Genomic DNA, 22,957 nt, shown 5'->3' on the forward strand with positions numbered 1-22,957 from the left:
CTTTCTCTTGCTTCCCAGCCATGAGGTGAGTGGCTTTATTCTGCCACATATCTGCTAGAGTGTGCTACCCCCACATCAGAGACCTAAAAACAAGGAGGACACCTGATCATAGACTAGAAATTCCATAACTGTGGAGCCAAATAACCCTTTTTCTCTTTATAAGTTGTTTAGCTCAGGTATTTGTTAAAATGCCAGAAAGTAAAAATAGTAAATAATACAGAAAAGTTGATTCATGGATTTCTAACAGCTTTGTTTTTAAGTTGAAGAATGTGGTGGAAGGATAACTGATCACACTGATGATGTTGATTTTAATATTTCTTAAGCAAATTGAGCAACATCGCCCAATGAATGATCCAGGGCCTCTCATAGCTAAAACATCCTGCCACCATCCAGATATCTGGCACCTCTGATGTAATGGCATCTCTTTCACTTGGGAAGCATTCAGAAATGTGAACCCCACCCATCAAACCTCATAGCGTAGTTTGGAACACTCAGACCCTAGGAGCCAAGTGACTTGTATTAGGATCTGCACTTTGTTCATTGTTTCGGTCCTTAGCAATCATCTTTGTCCACACCTAGAAAAGTGCTCATTTTTGTCTCTGCAAAGAAGCTTTAGTGTCTTGTGGACAAAGTGGAAAATCTTAAACAGTAGCCCCTGCAGGGAGCTATTATGTGTTCAGCCAATTCTGTATTGAATCTTGTATTAACCATAGCGCCTGGAATGTTACCTGGTCATTATGAATCTGTTCTCTCTCCCTGCAGGCAGTTAGCTCTGGAACATTCTTTTTGACTTCAATAAACATAGGCATCATTCCCATTTAGTGCCTCTTAAGGTAGTTCAGTAAACATTTTCCATTATCATTTTAATAATGCTTTTCCTGAGGCCTGAAACTATCTAAAGATAATTTTCTTTTCATTGGAGCCTTTTTACCTTAACAGAATCTTAAATTTGTAAGGTCTTATGAGGTGATAGACTGCTAATGTTTCTGGTTATCGCCATCACGTGGACTGGCAGAATGTGGAGCTGATAAGCAGTCCAGGGTCTAAATCAGCTTCAACAGCTGGAAAACATTCTTTAGCCTTTGTACTTTCCTTCTTTTAATCTACTATTTGTGTATATTAGGGCTCTGTGTGTGTTTGTGTGTGTGTGTGTGTGTGTGTGTGGTGTTTGTATGCATGCAAATATGGCTGAGTATGTGTGTGTAGTATATATGTGGTGTGTTGCTGTGTGTGAGGTTGTCAGTGTCTGTGTCTGCTGTGTGTGTGTGGAGTTGTGTCTGTGTGCGGTGTGAATATGTGTTTATGGTATTTGTGTGTGTATGTGTTTGTGTGTGTGTATGGCATGTGATGTGTGTTTTCTCTGTGTTTCAGTATAGTGTAGGTGTGTCTGTGGAGGGTATGTCTGCGTGTGTGTGGTATGAGTGCTGCTTTATGTAATGTGTGAATGTGATATGTGTGCAGGAATGTCTCTGTGTGCAGTGTGTGTGTATGTGTGTGTGTTCAGTGGGTATGGGTGAGTGGGTTGGTGTGTTACTGTGTGTGACAGTGTGTGAACCTCATCTGATGCGCTCCCTCTCCAGTTCTGGGACCAGTGGGGCTCCCTTCACTGTTCCTGCTCTGTAAGTGTCTCAGACTATAGGAAAAGCCTCATAATAGACACTGGTATTTGAAGAAGCCTGCCATGAGGAGCCACAGCACCTACATTGGCCCACCATACCCAATGATACCTGGGGCCCACCCTTATTTCACTGTGATTGAGCTCCTACCCTCAACTCCAGCTGCCCTAACCTTTACCACCTTGTCTTAATGGCTGGTTCTGCATCATCTCTTGATCTTGCAAACCACTGAGTTTTCTTACTCAGTGTAACAGCTCCTAACCTGCTGTTGGGCCCCCTGGTGCCCTCCTCCCTGCCTGCCTGCTTGTTCCTGGGCTATCATATCTACTGCTCTGGATAGTTATAAACCCAAACCTCAAGGTTTATCATTCCCATGACAGCTGTTGTTCTCCATAGACTTCAAGTACTATAGGAAAACAGTTGGTAATAACACCTATGGATGAAAAATTGTCTGTGAAAATACTGAGTCAATGACTAAGCCCTGAGCATAATTTGTGACCTGCATGGTTTAACTGAAGATGAAGTGAATTCCTGGCATCCTTCAGGGGTCTTGTGAGAACCTTCATATGCCACAGAAAAGCACTGGACTGCCTCCTCAAGACCTGCAAAGAGATTGTGATACTTATTTGGCTCCCCTTTAATTCAGCTCCCACTTTACAAGGAAAGACTCAGAATGCATTGGTAGGTCAAGAATGCAGAGGTTAAGGATCCCTTCCCCTCCCCCTGCACAAAAGAGGGAGAATGCTTCCCCAACGTCTAGCCAAAATGGGCAATTTGACAAGCATGCTCTGGAAATTGGAGACTGCAGGGGTCCAGAGCAGGGAGAAAAGGTGTATCATTCCAGTCTTCTGGATCACAGGCACTCATGGACCCCAGAGGTAATTCTTGATGAGGGCCTCCCTGGATGCCTGGATCAGGAGGAGCCTGACATCTGCATGGGGGCTTCCAGGTACCTGCGGCAACAGGAGAGGGGACACTTTCTGCTGCCAGGTGAAAGATGAACTCAAGGCCTAGGTACAAACAGAGTCCTTCTAGCCCCACAGGTGCTCCTACTCTTTCTATCCCCTCTTACCCTGTGGACCTCAGAAGGACATGAGTGAGGGTGAGGGATGAGGTAGAAACAAAGAGGAGAAACCTGAAGATGTTCCTTCTCCCTCTTGAGCAGCCCTTGGTATCCCTGGGGTATGTGGTAGTAAAGGCCACAGAGTCACAGGGCTCATTAGAGGCCACAGTTTGACTTTGGATTGGTCTGGAGGTGAACATAAAGCCGCAGAACAGCCCATGTTCTTACAAGTGCCCAGTGTAGAAATGTTTGAGTGTTGGAGAGAAAGGGTGGTTATGGAAGATGACAAGTCCAACATCCTCAGGCGTCTGGTGAGTGTCTTCTTGTTGCATCATACCATGTCAGAAGGGTCTGTAAGAGTGGCTTTTTAAAGGGATGAGAGAACGAGAGCAAGCAATCAGACTTGCAGCCTCCAGCTCTTTTATAATTGTCACTAATCCATGACCCTGATGTCATGACCTGGACATCTCCCATTATGCCCCACCTCCCTACCTGTTGCACTGGGGATTAAATTTTCAGTACATGCTTTCTGGAAGACAGATTCAAGCCACAGAATTATATTTTCTTTATAATTGCATCCCATAGGCAGGAGGCTCAGCAGATATCTTGACTAACTAGGTCATCAGTTACCATTTGGAATTCTGCTTTTTGCCTTTGTATTGACATTATGTTTAGATCTCCGTCCAATTCATTGGTTCTCTGTTCCATTTCCCTGTATTCCTCTTGATTTTTGTCCCTGACAATCTCCTTGGACACATTTCTTTCTTGGGAAAAAATAGTAGTTTAAGGTAGCAATGGGGCCAGATTTTAAATAAAGAGATTTATTTCTGGCAGAGCAAAATATGCAATCATATATAGACACATTCACTGGCCTATATTTAAGGGAGATTAGCCAGGATTAGCCCTTCAATAGCAGCCCTGCCAACTTCAGGTCTGCAGCCATGTAGGTTTCTGGTGGAGCCTTCCTCTCTGACCTGTCCTATTGCTGCTCATTGGTATTTTCTGGTCAGTGGCATAAGCAGTACACATTTCTTTCTCGGCCTCTGGCTGACAAGCAGCTCTAAGTGAAAAAGAACAGCTATCAAGATGCCCGAGTGATGACTCTTAAGCACTGTCAGAAAACTTCAATTTTCCACTGGTGGGTTCCACTAACTCTTGACCATCAAAGAGTCCAGGACTTTGGGGTTTCCTATGTGTCATCATTATTGGTACAGCCTAGAAGAGGAGGCTTTTGGCGGCCTGCTTTTGTTCCCTTGTCTTGAACAATGGATTAGTGCAGAAATGTTGCCGGAACCTCCCACCCCAGGGTCTTCTCTTTTTGATCCCCAGCCTATCTCATTCCCTATGAGCTGTGCACACACCTTGGATGCTGGAGCACACAAAGCGTGCACATATTCTGGCCACATGGCCATAGAAAGCCAATACAGATTGTAATGAATCTGCTAAAAGGCAGCTTTTAGGAGAAGTGTCTCTCCCATTCTTCAAATGCAGCTAAATGACATGTAATATGACATCATTCCAGCCTTGTGGATCTTATTGCCATTTATGCTGTTTATCTTCATTACAATTTAGGGGAAGGAAATGCAAGGCCATTTAACAATAGAACCTTCTGACAGGTGACACATATTTGTATAGCCAATTCTCACCCTGATTGAAATAGTCAAAATGGTTTAATTTAATAGAATTCTGGTTACTGGGAATGTAATCATCTTTCCCTGAAATTGTATCCCCATTCACACGCTCATCAAGTCTGCAGAGGTATTCCACAGCTGGCTCATGATTTGAGGAAATGCAAGCTCAATCTCATTATCTGACTGAGAAGCAATCAATGCTTGGTGGCTCCTTTGGATCAGAGATTGGTTGGCAATAAAATGTGCCTCTTAAGGAAGTCTCTGGAAACTGAAAACTTTCTCTTTATACCTCTGACAAAAGATAACCAAAAGAAAAATGATCCAGGCTTATTTCCCAGAGGCAATTGTTTTTTTATGTACACCAAATAGATGCAAATTGCTTACAGCAAGGGGAGCCATGATGTTAGCTTATTCTATCCAGATTTCTTTATATTGTCCCCTTGGCTCACATAGCACTGGACATGTAAGAGTGGCTCTTCAAAAGGTTGCAATGACAGTCGTCTCCTGAGCAGGTTTTTTGTATGTCTTTGTCCTCTTTCTAGCATGAATCTGTGTCTTCCTCTCTAGTTACAGTGTTCCATACCCCAACCTTCCTATCATCATTGCTGAATTCTTACAACATCTTCTTCTATAAAACTTTCTTCCTGCTCTATGTATTCCAAAAAATACTTCCTTTTTAACTTTTATACAGTGTTGGTGGGGATAAAAATTAGTACAGCCATTGTGTAAAACAGATTCCTCGAAAAATTAAAAATTGAACTACCATATGATCCATTAATACCACTACTGGGTATGTATCCAAAGGATTAAAAAATCAGTATGTCAAGAAGATATCCACTCTCTCACATTTATTGCAGCACTATCCACAATAGTCAAGATATAATATCAACCCAACTTTCCATCACTGAATGAAAGGATAAATAAAATGTGATTTTGTAGCATACACACAAAAATGGAATATAATTTAGCCATAAAAAGTGAAATTCCAGCATTGGTAGTGACATGGATGAACCAAGAATACATTAGGTGAAGTAAAATAAGCCAGACATAGAAAGACAAATACTGCATGTTCTCACTTATACGTGGAAGCTTAATAAATTGATCTCTTATAAATAGTTAGTTGTAGTTTACAGAGCCTGGGAAAGGTGTGAAAGGGGAAGGGTGAAGAGAGAATGGTTAATGAATACAGGGTGAAATTGGTTAGGAGGAATAGTTTCCAATGTTCTCCAACACAGCAGGATAACAATTTATTGTGGTTGACAACAATTTATTGTGCATTTCACAATAGCTAGCAATTGACACAAAGAAATGATAAATGAAGTGATGTATATACTAATTACCCTGCTTTGACCACTGAAAAATAATGGCATGAAATATCACACTGTGCCCCATAAATATGTACAATTTTGTGTCAAATAAACATTTTAAAATATTTCAAGGGTAAAAAAAAAAATCCTTCCCCTTCAGCACCCACTCATGAATCTCAAAAGCTGGTGTTTCTTGACTTCTGCCACAACAGTTTTTAGATGTAAATTTTGATAGCTTGAACAACTGTTGTCTTTCAGAAATGCTGTTCTCCTGTTGAGAAAAGGGGGCTGTCCCAAAGTTGCCCCCCACCCACCCACAGGAGTGCCTTGTTTTCTTTTCCCCTCCTTGGCATCTCACATCTGCTGAGTTCCTGAGCCCTGATGTCAGCCCACATGACCTTCCAGCTAGGGTCAGCTAGTGCACCTGATTTTGGAACATTTCAGATTTCAAATTTTTGTATTGGGGATGCTCAACCTGTAATAGTATAAAAAAAAAAGTGCATAAAAGATGTATTTTTCACTACTTTCACCAACACTGAATATTTTGATGCCTGTTTTCATGATATTTTTAAGCATTTTGCCAATCTCATGAGGAACGCGAACCTCGGTTGTTTTCGATTTTATTTCCATGATCATAGGTGATTCTTTTGCCAGGTTGGTGAACCAGTTCCAGCTTCCTCAGTCATGTGTCTTAATTCTTTCTCTTCCTTGATCCTTCCTAGTCATGTGGTCTTTCCTGTTCTTTCTAAAGCACCTCAACCTGCTCTGCTCACAGATTGATATCTGCCTCCCCTTTAGTTTTCCTCCAGCGGTCCCAGGGAGTGAGTCCTTTGTTCAGTGAGATTTTATAGGTTTTGGGGGGATACTCTATGCATCACAACAGTCCATACCGCGGGAAAATCAAACAACAACTCTTAACATTGATTAGCACATTCAATGGCGGGAACAATTTGGGTAGGGGTGATTGGTTAATACAAGACAAGGATTCATTTGAACTGATTGGTTTAAGCAACGAGGGGTGTTCATGCTAAACTACATGGTTTCCCAACATGTTATCAACCACCATAAACTACTTGGGGGTCATCTGGCATCCCAGGTATTTTCCCTGTCTCATGCTGATTGGAGGTTGCTAGGGGGGTTGCTATGGGTCCTCACCTAGCCTATCTGAGTCAGGGACACCAGGCCCCTCAGACCTCTCCTGTTATTTACAGACAAACAACTCAGCAGGATGGGTATGTGCTTAGGAGTGCTCTGTGGGTTTTTCCAAGGACAAGGGTCACGCCCCCTTCCTTGGACAGGCTTTGCTCTGAGGTAGAGGCTGGTTTCTCAAAAATGGAGTCATATTAGTTTCTCACCACCTCCTTCAAGTCTATTTTCAAAGAGATCTTCAAATCATTTTTAAGCCCCAGTCTTGCCCATTGCTCCGCAACCCCTTACCCTCCTTCAGCCCTCTCTAAACTGACCACTCTCTGTTGTGCTGTGCCCCATATAATAGATGGCCAAGACAGCAGGGACTTTACCATGTCCCCTGTGGTTTTTTGAAACATGTGGGGTGGATCCAGGTACCTAATGAAATGTAAACAAACAGAGCAACAAATAAACCAAAACTCTGAGTTTGGAAGAAAACTGAATAAAAGAGACAAATCTCTACCCATCAGACAGAAAAATAAAAAGAAAACAAAACCAATCAAAACAAATAAACAAAAAATCAGGAATATCTGAAATTGTGGGAGAAAACATAAGAGATACTTATTTTAAAACCTATACTTGAGAAACAGAACAATGTATTTGAAAATGGGGGAACCATGCATGGTTTTCTTCCAAGAAATAAATGTTCCAAGTTAACCCCAAATCAGAAAACACTGATAGACCAATCACTGAAGAAAAAAATAATGGTTTACGAAGAAATGCTTTTCTAAAAAGTACCAAGAAGAAGCCAGACACAGTGGTGAACATATGACTCACTCCTTTCTTTCAAAGAGCAAAAACATGGAAAATTAACCAGTGGTGTTGAAAGTCAGAATGTTGGTCACAGTTTGTACAAAGGAGTCATTAGAGGGGTTCCTGAGGATTTCTATGGCTTGCAATGTTCTGTGCCATAATGGGACAGTAAGTGGGTTTAAAGGCTCAGGTGTTGATGATCCTTGCAGTGAGGAAGGGATTAAGCAGGTGCATAAGGAGCTCCTGGGGCTTAAGATGGCCTTGGATCTGACAAGATGTTTTAATCTGTTTTTGTTGCTATAACAGAATACCTCAGACTTGGAAATTTATAAAGAAAAAGTTTTATTTAGCTCATAGTCCTGGAGGCAGGGAAGGTCAAGATTGGGAGGCCACATCTGATGAGAGCCTTATGCTATTTAAATTCATGGCAGAAAATGAAGGGGCAAGGAAACACTTATGGAAGACAGAAAATATGGGGAACAACCTTGTTTCTCTCAATATAATGAATACTGTCCTATGAGGTAGAGAAGCTCACTTTCATGAGATGACAGTAGACTATTCATGAAGCTTCAACCCCACTAAAACATGACTCTGCCAATTGAGAAATTGCACCCCACTATGAGTTATAGCAGCAAACCATATCCAACCACAGCACAAGAGTAGTCAGAGCTGAGAGGCACTGAGAGGTTGGTTATCATTGCCATGGAGTGTGATTGGGAGGAAGAGGGAGGAATTCCTATATCACAGTAAGGACAGTTAATGTGCTGAAGAATATAGATTTTGTTGTTGTTTTGGCTGAGGTAGTCATGAGGGGGTCAGGGAAGATGAGGAACCTTTGGAATCTGCAATATTGTACTTCCTGACTACAGTATTTGGTATATGAGCATATTAAATTTTGTAAATCATCAAGCTGAGTACTTTTAACATGTTTTCTTTTCCTATGTGCAGGTTTTTTTCCAATAAAAAGTTATTGATTTAATGTTCCAACTATATATGGCATCACTAATTAATTAATTAATTCTATCAAACTTTTAAGAAAACTGTTATTTTAATTAAAATTATAACATTGGAATAATGTGTTTTATTCCAATGTTAACTTCTGCTATTACATGATATGGAGAATTTCAAAATAACCTTTAAAATCAAATGTGAAAATTATGGCACACCGTAATCTAATGTCCTGTAAAACCTGAAAGATTCTAATAATGTACTAGCACACCTAATGCAGCAATTTATTTTAAACAATGGCAAAATCCAGCAGATTAGAATTTCCTCCAGAAATGTGATGATTGTGCAACATTAGAAAAGCTTTTAAAATAATTTGTTATTGAAAATGTAAAAACATGAACCCGTAGCATATTTCAATAAAAATGTTAAGTGTGTATTAAAGGGAGAGACACTAGATACCAGACACATGATGGACACAAGGAATGTTGACACTGCTTCAGTGACACATGAAGGAAGTGAAAATAAATACCTACCGTAAATACTGGAAAGATCAATAGTATCATTATTTCCTGATGATATGATTTTATATTTTGAACAAATAATCTGAAATGCTCAAAATTACTAGAAATAATATGAGTTTTGAAGTAGGCTTGATTCACAATAAATTTGTAAAGTTTAATGATTTTTATTTGCATCATCAATATCTATGCAAAAATGTAAATGAATAGCACCTATTTACATAGACACAAAAAAAAGGAGAGCAAAAATGCACTGATATATTCTAAGGACATTTTTAATATTAAAGGCACAAGATACATATGAAGAAAACTATTTGAACTATTTGAATGACTCAAGTTCTTCAAGAGAGGCACATATACCTGAAAGGGAAAAAAAGAAAACAAAACTGATATTGCAAAGATGTCTTTCCGTGTTAACTTTTTACGGCTCTGACAAAATACCTAAGAAACTCGGCTTAAAGGAGGAAATATTTATTTTGGCCCATAATTTCAGAGATCTCAGCCCATGATTCGTTGGCTGTGTTGTTTCTAGGTCTGTGATGAGGAAGAAGATGGGGGCCCAAAGATCATGGTGGAGTACAGCTGTTCACCTCAGGGCAGCAGGGAAGCAGCAAGAGAGAGCGATGAAAGGTCCTGGGGAAAATATATCTTCAAGGCATCCCCCCATGCTCACCTTTTTCAACTAGATCCACCTCCTAAAATTTTGTCATCCTAACATTTTCACCACTTCCCAGTAACACCACAGACTCCAGACTAAGCCTTTAGCGCATGGCTCTGCAGGGGGAGGGGACATTTTACATCCAAATCAAAACAGTGTTCTTCCATAATTTATTTGGTATTTAAGATATTTCAATCAGAATTCAAACGGTGTGGATTTTTCTGTGTAATTGTTTGTGTTGTTTGCTACTGTAACTGGAGAATGGATCCTAATTTCAACAGCCAGAGGCAGATGACTGAAGATGAAAGTTTAAACTCCCTTCCAACATCCCTGGAAAGACCGTCACAAAATTTTCAAAAACAAGATATCCAAACCACACTGATTCTTTCCACATTGTCTATCAAGCACTTTATCTAGGGGAGTGGAGCCATGCGACTGTGGCCATTTGTGAATGCAGCCAGGTGAAGTTGAGTTGGGGACTCTTTCACTATTCGGAAGTGTTTGCATTTTACACCTGTGCACTGTTTGAAACATGACACGGTTTTTATAACTAGCAAGGAGGTGAAATACTCCAAGGATATAGGGATCTCTCTCACACACACACACACACACAAACACACACACACACAGGTGCAGAACACTAGTGTCCTCCCAGGATGCACTAACGAGGAAGGAACAAATGGTGTTTGATGGGTCATGTGGAGGGTGGGGAGCAGATCACAGTGCACACTTGCACCTGCCCGCCTCCTCCAAGCCCATTTTAACTCTCATTTGATGAGATCAATGACACTCTCCTGAGAACCATTAGAGAGAGTGAGGTATAATCACATATAAACCTGCTTTTCCACATTTTTAAAGCTATGAAACCCTGAAAAGTAAAAAGAAAGAGAATAAAAGCCCAAAGTCTGTGGCTGACTATTATCTTCCCCCACCCTGGGAAACACAATTTGCAGACCTTTGCTTTGTGTTTTCCAATGTCCCACAGTACAACATTCATCCCATAGACATTCTGTGTTTAATTTAAAATAAAAAAATGAACTCTTTGCCAATGCTTAAAATCTGGGAGATTTTTTACAGCACTCCAGATTTCTGCTTTTCTTTTTTTGAAAGCTCAAATTATTTGGTGAATCTGGGTGGATTCTTGTATTCACTGCTCTGAATAAGGATGTGTGACCACAACTTTGCTGCTCTTACCCCTCATCCCAGTTTACCTCTGGCCTCTCTCATTTATCCTCTACTTTGGAAGTGCTGGATTTGTAAATTAGCCTCTAGATAGTAGCTTTCACATTTTTCATCCTGAGTCTCCCTGGAAAATAAGCATTTTCCATTTCAAAACAAGGACACATATATGCACACGCTGAAAATAATACAAAATAATATTTAATGAGACAGTGCAAGTGCCTTCTGATGTTATTTTTAGTTCTATTTTACTTAAAAATGCTGAACATGATACACTAAAGTAATTCCATAGGCACAGTGTTTCAAAAATATTGTTTTAAACCACCACTTATTATATATTATACATAACATAATATATATAATATAAATTATATATATTGCATATAATATATATATATATATATATATATATATATATATATATATATATATATATATCCAAAATATTAAGTGGATTTTCTAATATCTACAAACCAGATAAGCCATAAGCTGAAACTAAATTAATTGTAAACTCCAGCTCAGTGTTCTTATTTGGTAATAAAGAACCATTGAATGATGGACTACATTGAGTTAAGAACTCTCTGAATAAAGAGATTTAAAGAAGGATCTTTTTTGCTTTTCATAGTACTGGGAATTGAATCCAGTACTATGTATCCAAACTCTCAGGGCATGCAAGGAAATGAGAGTTTGAATCTAGGGCCTAGGATTGCTAGTATTGCTATTTTGGGCATACACACCAACTTTTATTTTAATAAATCTTTTGAACTTCAAAAAAGCTATTTAACTGACTAAATATAGGCTTTAAGGTTTTTTTTTTTTTTAATATTTTTTAGTTGTAGATGGACACATTTTTTTTTAATGTGGTGCCAGGGATTGAACCCAGTGCCTCAGGCATGCTAGGCAAGTTCTCTACCACTGAGCCCCAACCCTGACCCCTAGGCTTTAGTTTAATTGATTAAACAATGTAATGAAACCTAGTATGCCAGTAGTTACTGGCACATCAGTTTTTACTGTTTTAGTTTCATGTTTGTAAAGCATCTTCTCATGTTTGTAAAGCATACTTTAAAAGTAAGTATTAGATAGTCTATGGACTCTCCTGTATATACTTCATTAGGAATCTCTAAAGATATGAGCTTCTATAAATCCAATGTTGTTATCACCCAAAATGAATACAGTTTCCTTAATGTCTTGGAAGCACTCAACCCAGACACAATTTATCTCCCCCCCTCCCACCTTTCTTTTCTTTTTTCTGGTACCAGAGATTGAACCCAGGGGTACTTAACCATTGAGCCACACACATCCTCAGCCCTTTTCTATGTTTTATTTACAGACAGGGTCTTACTAAATTGCTTAGGGCCTCCCTAAGTTGCTGAGGCTGGCTTTGAACTCACAATCCTCCTGCCTCAGCTTCCTGAGCTGCTGTGATAACAGGCTTGTGCCACCTCAACCAGCTCCATTTTTCCTTTTTATAATTGGCTTGTTTGAATCCTTATCAACTGAAGTCTACACATTGCATTTGGTTGATATTTCTCCCATTCCTTTTTATCAATAAGAGATCCTTCTATTTATTTGGAATAGAAACTAGGACTCTTTGTGCCTGTGGAGTCTCCCATACCCTAGATGGTTGACTACACTCTTGTGATGTCATGGAAGGTGTTCCTCTATCCCTCCTATTTCCTGTACAGCGGTGGTTAACTGTAGAGTCCTAGTAGTTGCAGGTTCCACAGTCCCATGTGATTTCTATTTCCTCATGAGAGAAGGGACATGGTTGTGCTGCATTAGTGATGTGAAGACAGACAATTCAAGGGTATCAGCCCTTTTCCTCTGGGCTCCCAGATCCAACAGATGGTGCCACGTGGGTGTATCTTAATGGTATTTTTCTTCCTTCATTTGTTAGCAGTTTTTGTTAGTAGTTTGTCTATTTAAAAAAGCTGGAGGAGGGGGGAAGCTTCAGGACTAGGGGTGCAGGACAGCACCAGAGTGCTTTCCTGCTGTATGTAAAGCCCTGAGTTAGATCCCCAGAACTGCCAACAAACAGACTTTCCCACATAAGTATTTATTTAGTCTGGAATTCAGCCCATATTTGAAAGAGGAGAAAATACTTAATTCTCTTCTTTTACTTATCAAATTTCAGTATAATTTGATTGCACCAGGTACCTTCCACATACATTTTTTCTTGTTAAGATTGAACTTGGGTGCCTTTTTTTTTTATCAGCTTATGATCCATTTATATTTTCTCCTCTGTTAACTATTTGTTCATAGTTTTTACTTATTCATTTTCCCTCTGGATTTTTTATCTTATTTTTTTCTTATATTTGTATTATTCATTAATGTAATTAATCTATTTTCCATTAAGTGTATTTTCCCTACTTTGTTGTCAGTTTTATTTTCCTTGCAGGGTCACTTTATTTATTTATTTATTACCATGTTACTTTCAAAATCATTTTTCAAGCTGCAATTTTACAAAGATATTTTCAATTGCTTCTAGATTTGGAATCATCATTAGAAAAAAAATTTCAAGTTCAGCATTATGAAGAAATTCATTCATATGTCCCCATCTTAGCGGCTGTGTGTCTGTCTCTTTCTCTCTCTTTCCCTCTCCCTCTCTCTATTTAGATCTCTAATCCATTTGAAATTTATTCTGGCATATGGTATAGAGATAGATCCAAATTTATCTTTTTCTCATATGGCTTCCCCTGATCGTAAACTTCCTCTTCCTCCTACTAAGTTAATTTACTGCCTTCATCATGAGCTAAATCCAAGAGAATGTGCAATGAAGCAGGATAGACACATGGATGCACACTTGTATTTAGGGCAAAGTCTTCATAATATTTAATGAGAGAAGCTATCTTAGGATTGAACTTCTCCTGGCTATTCTTGATTGATTTACTGGACAAATTGATTATAAATTTTATTTGGAAGAACAATCAATCAAGAAAAAGAAAAAAAAAACTAACAGTCTTGCAATCAGGTTCACATTGAATTTCTAATTTTACTTGGCAAGAATCAACATCTTTATGTTGTTGAATCTCCCTATACAAGATCATGGTCTCTCCCTTTATTCAATCTATTTTTGGCACAATAGTAATTTATGGACTTTCTTTTACAAAGTTTGCACATTTTGTTAAGTTTATACAAGATATTTTATGACAAATTATTTGTTCTAATCATCCCATTAATTCTTTCTTTGTTATCTGGATACATATCTTTCTAATTTGTATGACTCTAGTTTTTTATTTATTTATTTTTCTGGGAGTCTGTTGAATAATACATCTCAAATAATGATATAACAAGAGATAATGGATAATTAAATTGTTTAAAATTTTAAAAAAGAAAATTCTTGCATTAAATTATTGGCTTTTAGAAAATCTACATATCAATTTACCTACCTACATATAAAATATCCTTTAATTTCTAGCTTATTGAGTGTTCTTAACATAAATGTATACTGCATTTTATCAAATGCCTTTTACTTTCAATGGAAATGAATGTATAATAGGTCATATTCATTAATTTTTCCTCTTTCATTCCTGCACAAATCCAACTAGGCTGCAATGTATTTAAAATAATGTGCTGATGGATTCTATTAACTAACATTTCATGTAAGATTTTGCATCAACATTTGCAAGTGAGATTGCTTCTCTTGTGCCTTGATTATCAGGCTGTATATAATTGTTATACTCACTGTACAAAAATGTAATTAGGTAGATTTCCTACATATACTGCTCTCTAGACTGGTGAAACAGCACCAACAGCATCTGATTGTTCAAGGTTTGGTAGAATTCCCTGCACAGCACTGGAGCCTGGTGTTTTCTCTCACATGTCCTCTTTTCTTAACCTTTTATTTTTCTTCTGTAAAACCTAGATTGTTTTGAAAGAAAATTTGAAAATATGGAAAGGGAGAGAAATAATCCTGTCTTAGAGAATTAGAATCAGCAAAGTGAGATGTTTTACGAGGGAAAATGCTATCTCATCTTGAAATGGTGTTGTTTGTTGACTCTGATTGTATTAAAGAAGGAGACTGTGAGCTTTCTGACAGATTTTCACCAGTCACTGAAACTGCAAATACCTGGCTCATAAATCAGTGATATTTTTATTTAATCTGTGAAATATTTGATAGAAAAAGCTAGTTGGCCAGTTGTTATTTTTCTTCTTTCTAATATCTAATTTTGCACATTTCATTATTGTTTAAGAAACAAGAAATGATTTCCATGTTTTCACCATAGGCAACTAAAACAAGTCAGGTGAGAAATAAGATTTACTAGGTTTCCAAAATGATCTATGATTATGACTAGGATTGAGATTTTTCTGGTATACTTTAGAGAATATTATTCACAAAATTATAATTTAAATATTAGGTTATATCTCATGATGTGTGTCAAATAATGGTTAGAAATAATATACCTTAATTTTAATAAAAACTCAAGGCAATCATTAAGTAAATTCAGAATGTATGTGCTGAAGGTTTGAATAGGGCTAGTCCCCACCAAAACTCTGAGGCTCGGTACTCAATGTGGTAGTGTTGGAGTTGATGCCTGTAAGAGGTAATTAAGTTCTTAAGAGGGTTTAATGCTTTTCTTGAGGGGATGAGTTCTAGCTCTCATAGGATTGAACTGGTAACCTTGAGAGAGGGTTTAAAAAGCAAGATTAGATTCTTGTCTTACTCTTTTCCTTCTTCTCTCGCCATGAGATCTCTTAAAAATTTGTAGCTCACTGCTCTTGCTCGTGCTCCCACAGTGTGATACTATTTGCCTGATGTAAGAGCCTCACCAGAAGCCAATGTCAGCACCAGGCTCTTGAACTTTCAGAACTGTGAGCTAAATAAATCTCTTTTCTTCATAAAGTACCCAATATCAAACTTTTTGTTACAGCTACACACACACACACACACACACACACACAGATGATATGGAGGGGTTGAAGTCTTTCTCTTATATGTCTTAGATATTTTTCAATATTGTTTCTAGCTTCAAGACATTTTAAAAAATGCTTTGTTTTAGGGACTCCACACAGAGGGTCTGAAGATGAACTTCCTCATCATCAGAGCCAGGGAGTGAGACTGAGGAGAAGGTGCTTCCACTTTGAGCATACTTCCTGGTGTGAACATCAGTAATACTCCCACAATGTGAGACCAGTCAGATAAACTGATGCACAAGAATAGGAATTACCTTTGCTGATAAGAAAACTTTATTTTTCTAACCACAGGCATTATCTCTAAAAAACTGACACATAGTATTTGTTTATATCACAAAAAATGGACAATTAATAAGGACAGTATTGATCAAAATAACCTCAGAATGACTAATAAAATAAATATAAAAATGAGTTGGTCTGTATCTGTAGTCCTTGCTACTTGAAAAGTGGAACAGGGAGGATTACTTGAGCCAGGAGTTCAAGGTAAGCCTGAGTTGCATAGTGAGATCTGGCCTCAAAAAATTTACTAATTAATAAAATAATTGCAATCAAATTTTGGAAATATTTATCTGAGCATGTTTTAAGGAAATGTTACTTACACATAATATAAGATGAATGTAAACATGAGGGATGACTTTCATACAAAAATTTTAGAGTTCAGCGTATCAAAAATACAGTAAAAATCCCAGGAAAGAGGAAACAAATGAAAATGGAAATCCGTCTCTAATCATTCAAAATTACTAACAAAAATCTCCAGGACCTTTAGAAGGACCCATGCAAGTGAGGTCTCTATAGTCCCAGTTTTGTTGGCTCTGTGGTTTATCTATTTCTGCTCCAAGGCATTTTCTTCCTTGGTTGGCTCATCCTTGGCTATGAAGCTTTCTTGGGAGTAGGAAGTGTTTTATAAAATGTCCTTCAAAGAACAAAGGTGTTTATTCCAGGTCTTTGGGGAAAATATTGTTGACTGGCTATTTTGTAAAGCACTGACAATTCTTAGTAAGGTTCTTTTGAAAGAACTACCATTATCTGCATTTCCACAAAGATCAAAACCATAAGCCCTTGGGAAGACAATCCCTTCACTGCTTTTGAGAAAAATGGATTTAGTGACTGATGTGTTCTATGAAAAATATGTAGTTTGAAGGAAACTCTTTATAAGTTGAGGAGCATGGATATTGGGAACATCACAATGAGAATAAAAAATGAGACCAGCAGGTGAAGAAATAGATCAAACTTTCTATTCTGGCTCTTCCTTAGATGCATATTCAGTGTCTTTGTGCCTCATCTTCCATATCTATAAAATGGGGACATCAGTGCCTATGTCATTAGGATAATTGTGGGACTTACTGTACAGAAACACCTTGGAGGAGCTCCTGAACTGCAATTGCAGTTAAATATACAACAATATGATGAAGATGATTTTGATGGTGATGAGACAATGGTGGTCTTATGGTGACGATGATAGTCATGAAGATGAGGATGATGATGGTGGTGATGGTGATAAAGATGTTATTGTTGATGATGATGATGATGGTGATGGTGATAATGGCAAAGGTTGAAAGAAAAAGACAAAGCATTTAAGGAATAGTTGTGACTGATTATTTGTTGATCACTGAATTATTATGAACAATGGGTAAATCAAATAGGCCCAGGCTTAAAAATGAGAATAATAATGTAAAAGCAATAACATAAACATAGAATTATCCAAAAATCAGTGGACATTCATTGGAGTTTAGAATCTACAAAATCAGTCTGGGATAAACACTTAGCAAATAAGAAGCAGGAAGAAAAACAATATAAACAAACCCCAGGAACAACAAAATACCCTGGAATGCAGGAAGGGATATGATATCAAAGTTATCAAAATATATTTTCTAAAATGTTTACTTCACAACAAAATATTTACAAAACGTGAAAACAATAACAACAACAAAAAAAAAACATGTGGCACATACATAGGGGAAAGTCCTGTAATAGATATTATCATTGATGAATCCATGACATTGATATATTAGAAAAAAGTTTTAAATCCACTAGCTTAAATACACTCAAATAACTAAAAGAAATCATGTCTAAAGAATTCAATGAGAGTATGACAAAATATCTCACAAAATAAGTGAAATCAGTGAAAAGAAAAACAACTTTTAGAAGAACCCAATAGAAATTCTGGAATTGAAAAGTACAATGTCTAAAGTAGAAAACACACTAGCTGAGCATAATAACAATCTGAGAAGACAGAAGGAAGGATCAGAAAAGTTGAAGATAGGACAACAGAGATTGCCCAGTGAAAGCAATTGCCATGTGGAAAGCGAATAGAGAAAAATGCACAGAAACTCACATATCTGTCTGTGGCACATTATAAAGCCTATCATCAACCACATAATGGAAGTCTCAGACAAGAACAGGGCAATAGGTCCAAAACTATTTGAAGGCCCAAAATTATTTGAAGAAATAATGACCAAGAATTTGACAAAAACAGTCAGTCTGTTAATCCAAGATACTTAAGGAACTTGAATGAACTTTTGAGATTGATATTTATACATCATAGTCAAGTTAATAATGTTAAAGTCAAGGAGGAAAAAACTGAAAACAGCAAGACAAAAGCAATGTATCACAAGTAATTTGAAACATAATTAACAAGAGATTTCTCCCTAGAAACTAGGGAGGCCATAAGACTATTAAATGACATTTCAAACTGTCAAAAGAAAATTACTGTTAACCAATAATTCTATTCTTGGCAAATCTTTCCTTCAAAAATGAAAAGGAGGATATCAAAAAACCAGCTACATCCACACAAAAGCTTGTTCATGCATGTTTAAAACAGCTGTATTCATAATTGCCCAAATTTAAAGCAACCAAGGTGTCCTTAAGTATGTGAATAGATAAATATAATGTGGTACATCCAGAAAATGGAATATTATTCAACATTAAAAGAAATAGGCATTCAGGCCATGAAAAAATATGAAAGAAACTTAAATACATATTACTAATAAAGCAAACATGAAATAGCCTCATACTTATGAGTTCAACTATATGATATTATAGAAAAACAAAATTATGAAGGAAATAAAAATACCAGTGGTTTCCAGTGGTAAAGGGTGGAGGGTGGGATGAATAAATGAAACATAGAGGACATGTAGGTCAGTGAAACTACTCTGTAGGATATTATAATGGTGGATACATGTCATTATGCTTTTGTCCAAACCCAAAGAATAGACAACAAGAATGAATTCTAATCTAAAACTATGGACTCTGGTTGAGTCCACATGTCACTGTAGTCTCATCATGTGTTAACAAGTGTAACCACTCTGATAAAGGAAGTTGATAGTGGAAAGGGGTGTGTGGGCTATCTCTGTAATTTTTGTTAGATTTCTGTGAACTTAGAAATTCTCCAGTATATAAAGTCAATTAAAAAAAAAAGGAACCCTGAAGATAGATTGTCAAATAAATGCATTAATGTGAATTAATTATATTAATATACATATGTATTATAAATTTATCATTTTAACCATTTTAAGTGCACAGAAGTGTGCACTTAAAATGGTTAAAATGGTAAATATATATATACATATGTGTGTGTGTGTGTGTGTGTGTGTGTGTGTGGGTGGGTGTATGTATAATAACCACAATAAAAATATCCAGTTGCTTAAAAAAAAGATGAGCCAGAAAATGAGAGAAAATATTTGCAAACATATATCTAATAAAGGACTTGTAGCCAAAAATACATAAATAACTCTTAAAAGTCAACAATATAGAAACAACTTAATTTAAAATGAGCCAAAGATCTGAGCACCAAAAGAAGACACATATGGCCAATAGAACCATGAAAATATACTCAATATTATCAGTTACTAGGGAAATGCAAAATGAAAAACAGTAAGACTCACCTCACACCCACTACAAATTTTATAATCAAAAACACAGACATTAATGAAGTGTTGGAGAGAATATGAAGAAATTGGAACCCTCCTATATCATTGGTAGGATTTTAAGGTGCAGCTATTTTTTAAAACAGTCTGGCAGTTTCTCAAAGTGTTAAACATAGAGTTAGGCTGACTCAACATTTCTACTCCTACGTGCATACCCAAGATAACAACACATATGGCAACACAGAATCTGATACACAAATGCTCATAACAGCACTATTCATAATAATGAAAGAGTGACTCCACCAAAATGTCTGTCAAAGATGAGTGAATAAACAAAAACGGTATATTCATACAATGAAATGTTTGGTGATAAATAAGAACAAAGCACTGATGTATGCTACAAGATGAGTGAACTTGAGCACAATAAGCTAAGTGAAAGAAGCCAATTACAGATTACGTGTTTATGATTCCATTTATATGAAGTGAACAGAATGGACAAGTCTACAGACAAAATATATTAATGATTACCTGAGACTAGGTGAGTTTCAAGGTGGGTGTAGGGTGGGGAAATATGCAGTCACTGCTAATGGAGTTTGATTTTGAAGGGGTAAAACTATTCCAATTTGGAGTATGATAATGGTTGCACCTCTCATAACATATTAAAAGCCACCAGATTGTGCACATTTAATGTGTGAATTACATCTCAGTAAAGTTATTTAAAAAAATAAATTTAAAAGAATTGTAACATACAGTATCTTTTCTAAGTATGTCAGCCTATTAAGGATTTAAGTCAATCAGGACAATGGCAAATAGCCAAGTAAAATGTTTCATGACTACATAGAAATGCTTCAGTCTAAGTGTGAGAGCCTTGAGCTGCACCTCATCAAGTTAGGATAAAGTGTCCTGCTATGTTGACAGGGTAACACACAGAAAGTAGAGGTATGTCTGTGTTTCATTTCACTGTTTCAATGAAGGAGCCAACCATGTCAGGCAGAAAGGGGAAAACAATCAAGAAAGTAGATTGTAAGAGTTTTACAAATGTTTAACCAGCAATGTTCAACCACTTATTAATATTTTTGCATAATTATGTGTGCACCAGTGCTTTTTGTGTTCAGGATAACAAATGGTGTAAACACTTCTTCCTTCCAGAATCCTGACATCAGTGTCTATTGATTAGCAAAAGGCCAGTAATGCCAATACTGTTGGGTGTTGGGTAACAACTAGGACTGAGGCCTGCTCCTAGGAGTGAGGGGTTGAGCAGAACCAGCTGCAGAGCCTGGAGATAAGACAGAACTTCTAAAAGATTCATGCATACCAAGTCAGCCTTTTCAAACAGAGTGAATGGTGTTGTCCAAGTGTGATTCGTAGTTGGGAACCCACACATAGAAATGTAGTCAGGGTAGCAGGCAGTTAGCTGATGTCTAGTTCAGGCTTAGAAAGCCATGGAAACCTAGAACACCATCAGAAATGGGGCAGAGCAACAAAACCTGATGCCTCAGCTCTAGGAAGGTCACCAGTGCTAGGCCTAGGGCAACAGAAGCACCAGGATCTTGCTTCCAGGGGTAACTAACATTATAGGAATTATTCTCTGGAATAGGTCAAAGTTTGCTAATCAAAACTGGAGACTAATCATATTAGCACTGACTTAGTTTTCTGTTGCTGTAAAAATTATCTGGAGCTGGATCATTTGGAAGAAAATAGATTTATTTAGCACAGTTCTGGTGGTTCAAGAGTATAGCCTCACTGTTTATTCAGCTTCTGGTGAGGTCCTCATGCTGCTTTAGATCATGAAAAACAGTAGAAAGAGGAGGTGGGAGTGTGGGAAAGAATCATGTATGTGAGAGAAACAGGACGATACACTTTTATTAACAACCTATTCCTGCTAACTAATCCAGCCTCTTAAAGCTTGACTCCCTCCCCCAAGACTTAACCAGTCTTGAGAGAACATACCAGTCTTGAGAAAGACATTAATCTATTCATGAGGATAATACCCTATGACCTCCCATGAGTCCCCACCTCTTAAAGTACTGTTACACTGAGACCAAGTGACGGTATGGTGGAGTACCACCTCCAAACCATATCAAGCTCTGGGAGTCTGCTGATCTCTTGAATCTGGGAGTGATTGCCTTATGAAACTTATCATTCCTGGATTTATCTGGATGCCTAAAATTCTGGGAAAGGGGGAAAGGTGTGATGAATGTGGGCCATGCAGTTAGATTTGTGGTGGCTGAGAGCCAGTGACATATTGACAGGCACCTTCACTCTTGAAAGGTCAAGTGTAGCCACTGGCTTTCCAAGGTTAAGACATGAAGACAGTGACCTCCCATTTACTGCATCCATGGACAATGGCCAGGCTTGTGGCTAAAGAACACCTTTCTGATCATGAAGATCTGCTCCAGGGTTAGGTGGCATTACCTTTTTGTTTGGAGTTTCCATGTCTCTGAAAAAAATCTGGAGAACAAGCATGACCTAAAATTTTAAGTCCTGTTACATGAGCAGAATTAAAGGGGAATGAAGTGAAGAGAGGGGGAATGAGAATAAGAAAGAAGTAGAATGAATCAGACATTACTTTCCTATATGCATATATGAACACACAATCAATGTAATTCCATATAATGTTCAACCAGAAGAACGGGAAGTTATACTCCATATATGTATAATATGTCAAAACACATTACACTAATGGGTAACTAATAAGAACAAATTTTTTTTAAAGGTGAGCAGAATTACAATTTGACATTAGCGATTTATAAACCTTCATCTCCAAGTGCTGATATCTTGGTCTATGTTTTTAGATGGCTACCCAAAAGAAGAAATGATTTATAGATGGAGAAAAAATTCAGTTGAGGCAGCTGACCAGAAATCATGGCGGCTTTATCAATTTGACTTCATGGGCATCAGAAACACCACGGAAATCGTGACAACTTCTGCAGGTAGGAATTAATTAAAAAGGTATAGCTCTCAAATAAATATTTTTTTACTTACTTTTTATCCCCCTGAGGTCTAAGGCTGTATATAGTCAGCAACTTAATGTTGAATCCTTTCATGTGTATGTTTTCAACTAATTGTATTAGGGCAACCATGATACATACAAGTGATATCTGAGACAAAACAACTAATTCAAAAGTGAGAATATTTTATGTGCTTTAATTGGGATGACAGAGGGATAATTAGAATTGATTTATACTTTTGAATTGGAACTGTATCTGCATTGTTTATAAACCTAACTAAGATTTTCAATACCATATTTGTATAAACCAATTATACTAATGGTGAGAGTTCTGAAACTTTCCACATACATGATAAGAATCAAACA

At 37.4% G+C, this 22,957-nt stretch overlaps 1 protein-coding gene across 1 annotated transcript in view; it reads left to right on the top strand.

Moving 5' to 3' along the window:
- Gabrg3 (gamma-aminobutyric acid type A receptor subunit gamma3) overlaps positions 1 to 22,957 on the top strand; it is a 598,523-nt gene that overhangs the window by 490,531 nt on the left and 85,035 nt on the right. Inside the window, exon 6 of the mRNA XM_015480324.2 lies at positions 22,437 to 22,574. Within this exon, the coding sequence (XP_015335810.1) occupies positions 22,437 to 22,574 (138 nt within the window). The remainder of the gene's footprint in view (positions 1 to 22,436; positions 22,575 to 22,957) is intronic.

Source organism: Marmota marmota, unplaced genomic scaffold, assembly GCF_001458135.2.
Source record: "Marmota marmota marmota unplaced genomic scaffold, marMar, whole genome shotgun sequence".
NCBI lineage: Eukaryota > Metazoa > Chordata > Mammalia > Rodentia > Sciuridae > Marmota > Marmota marmota.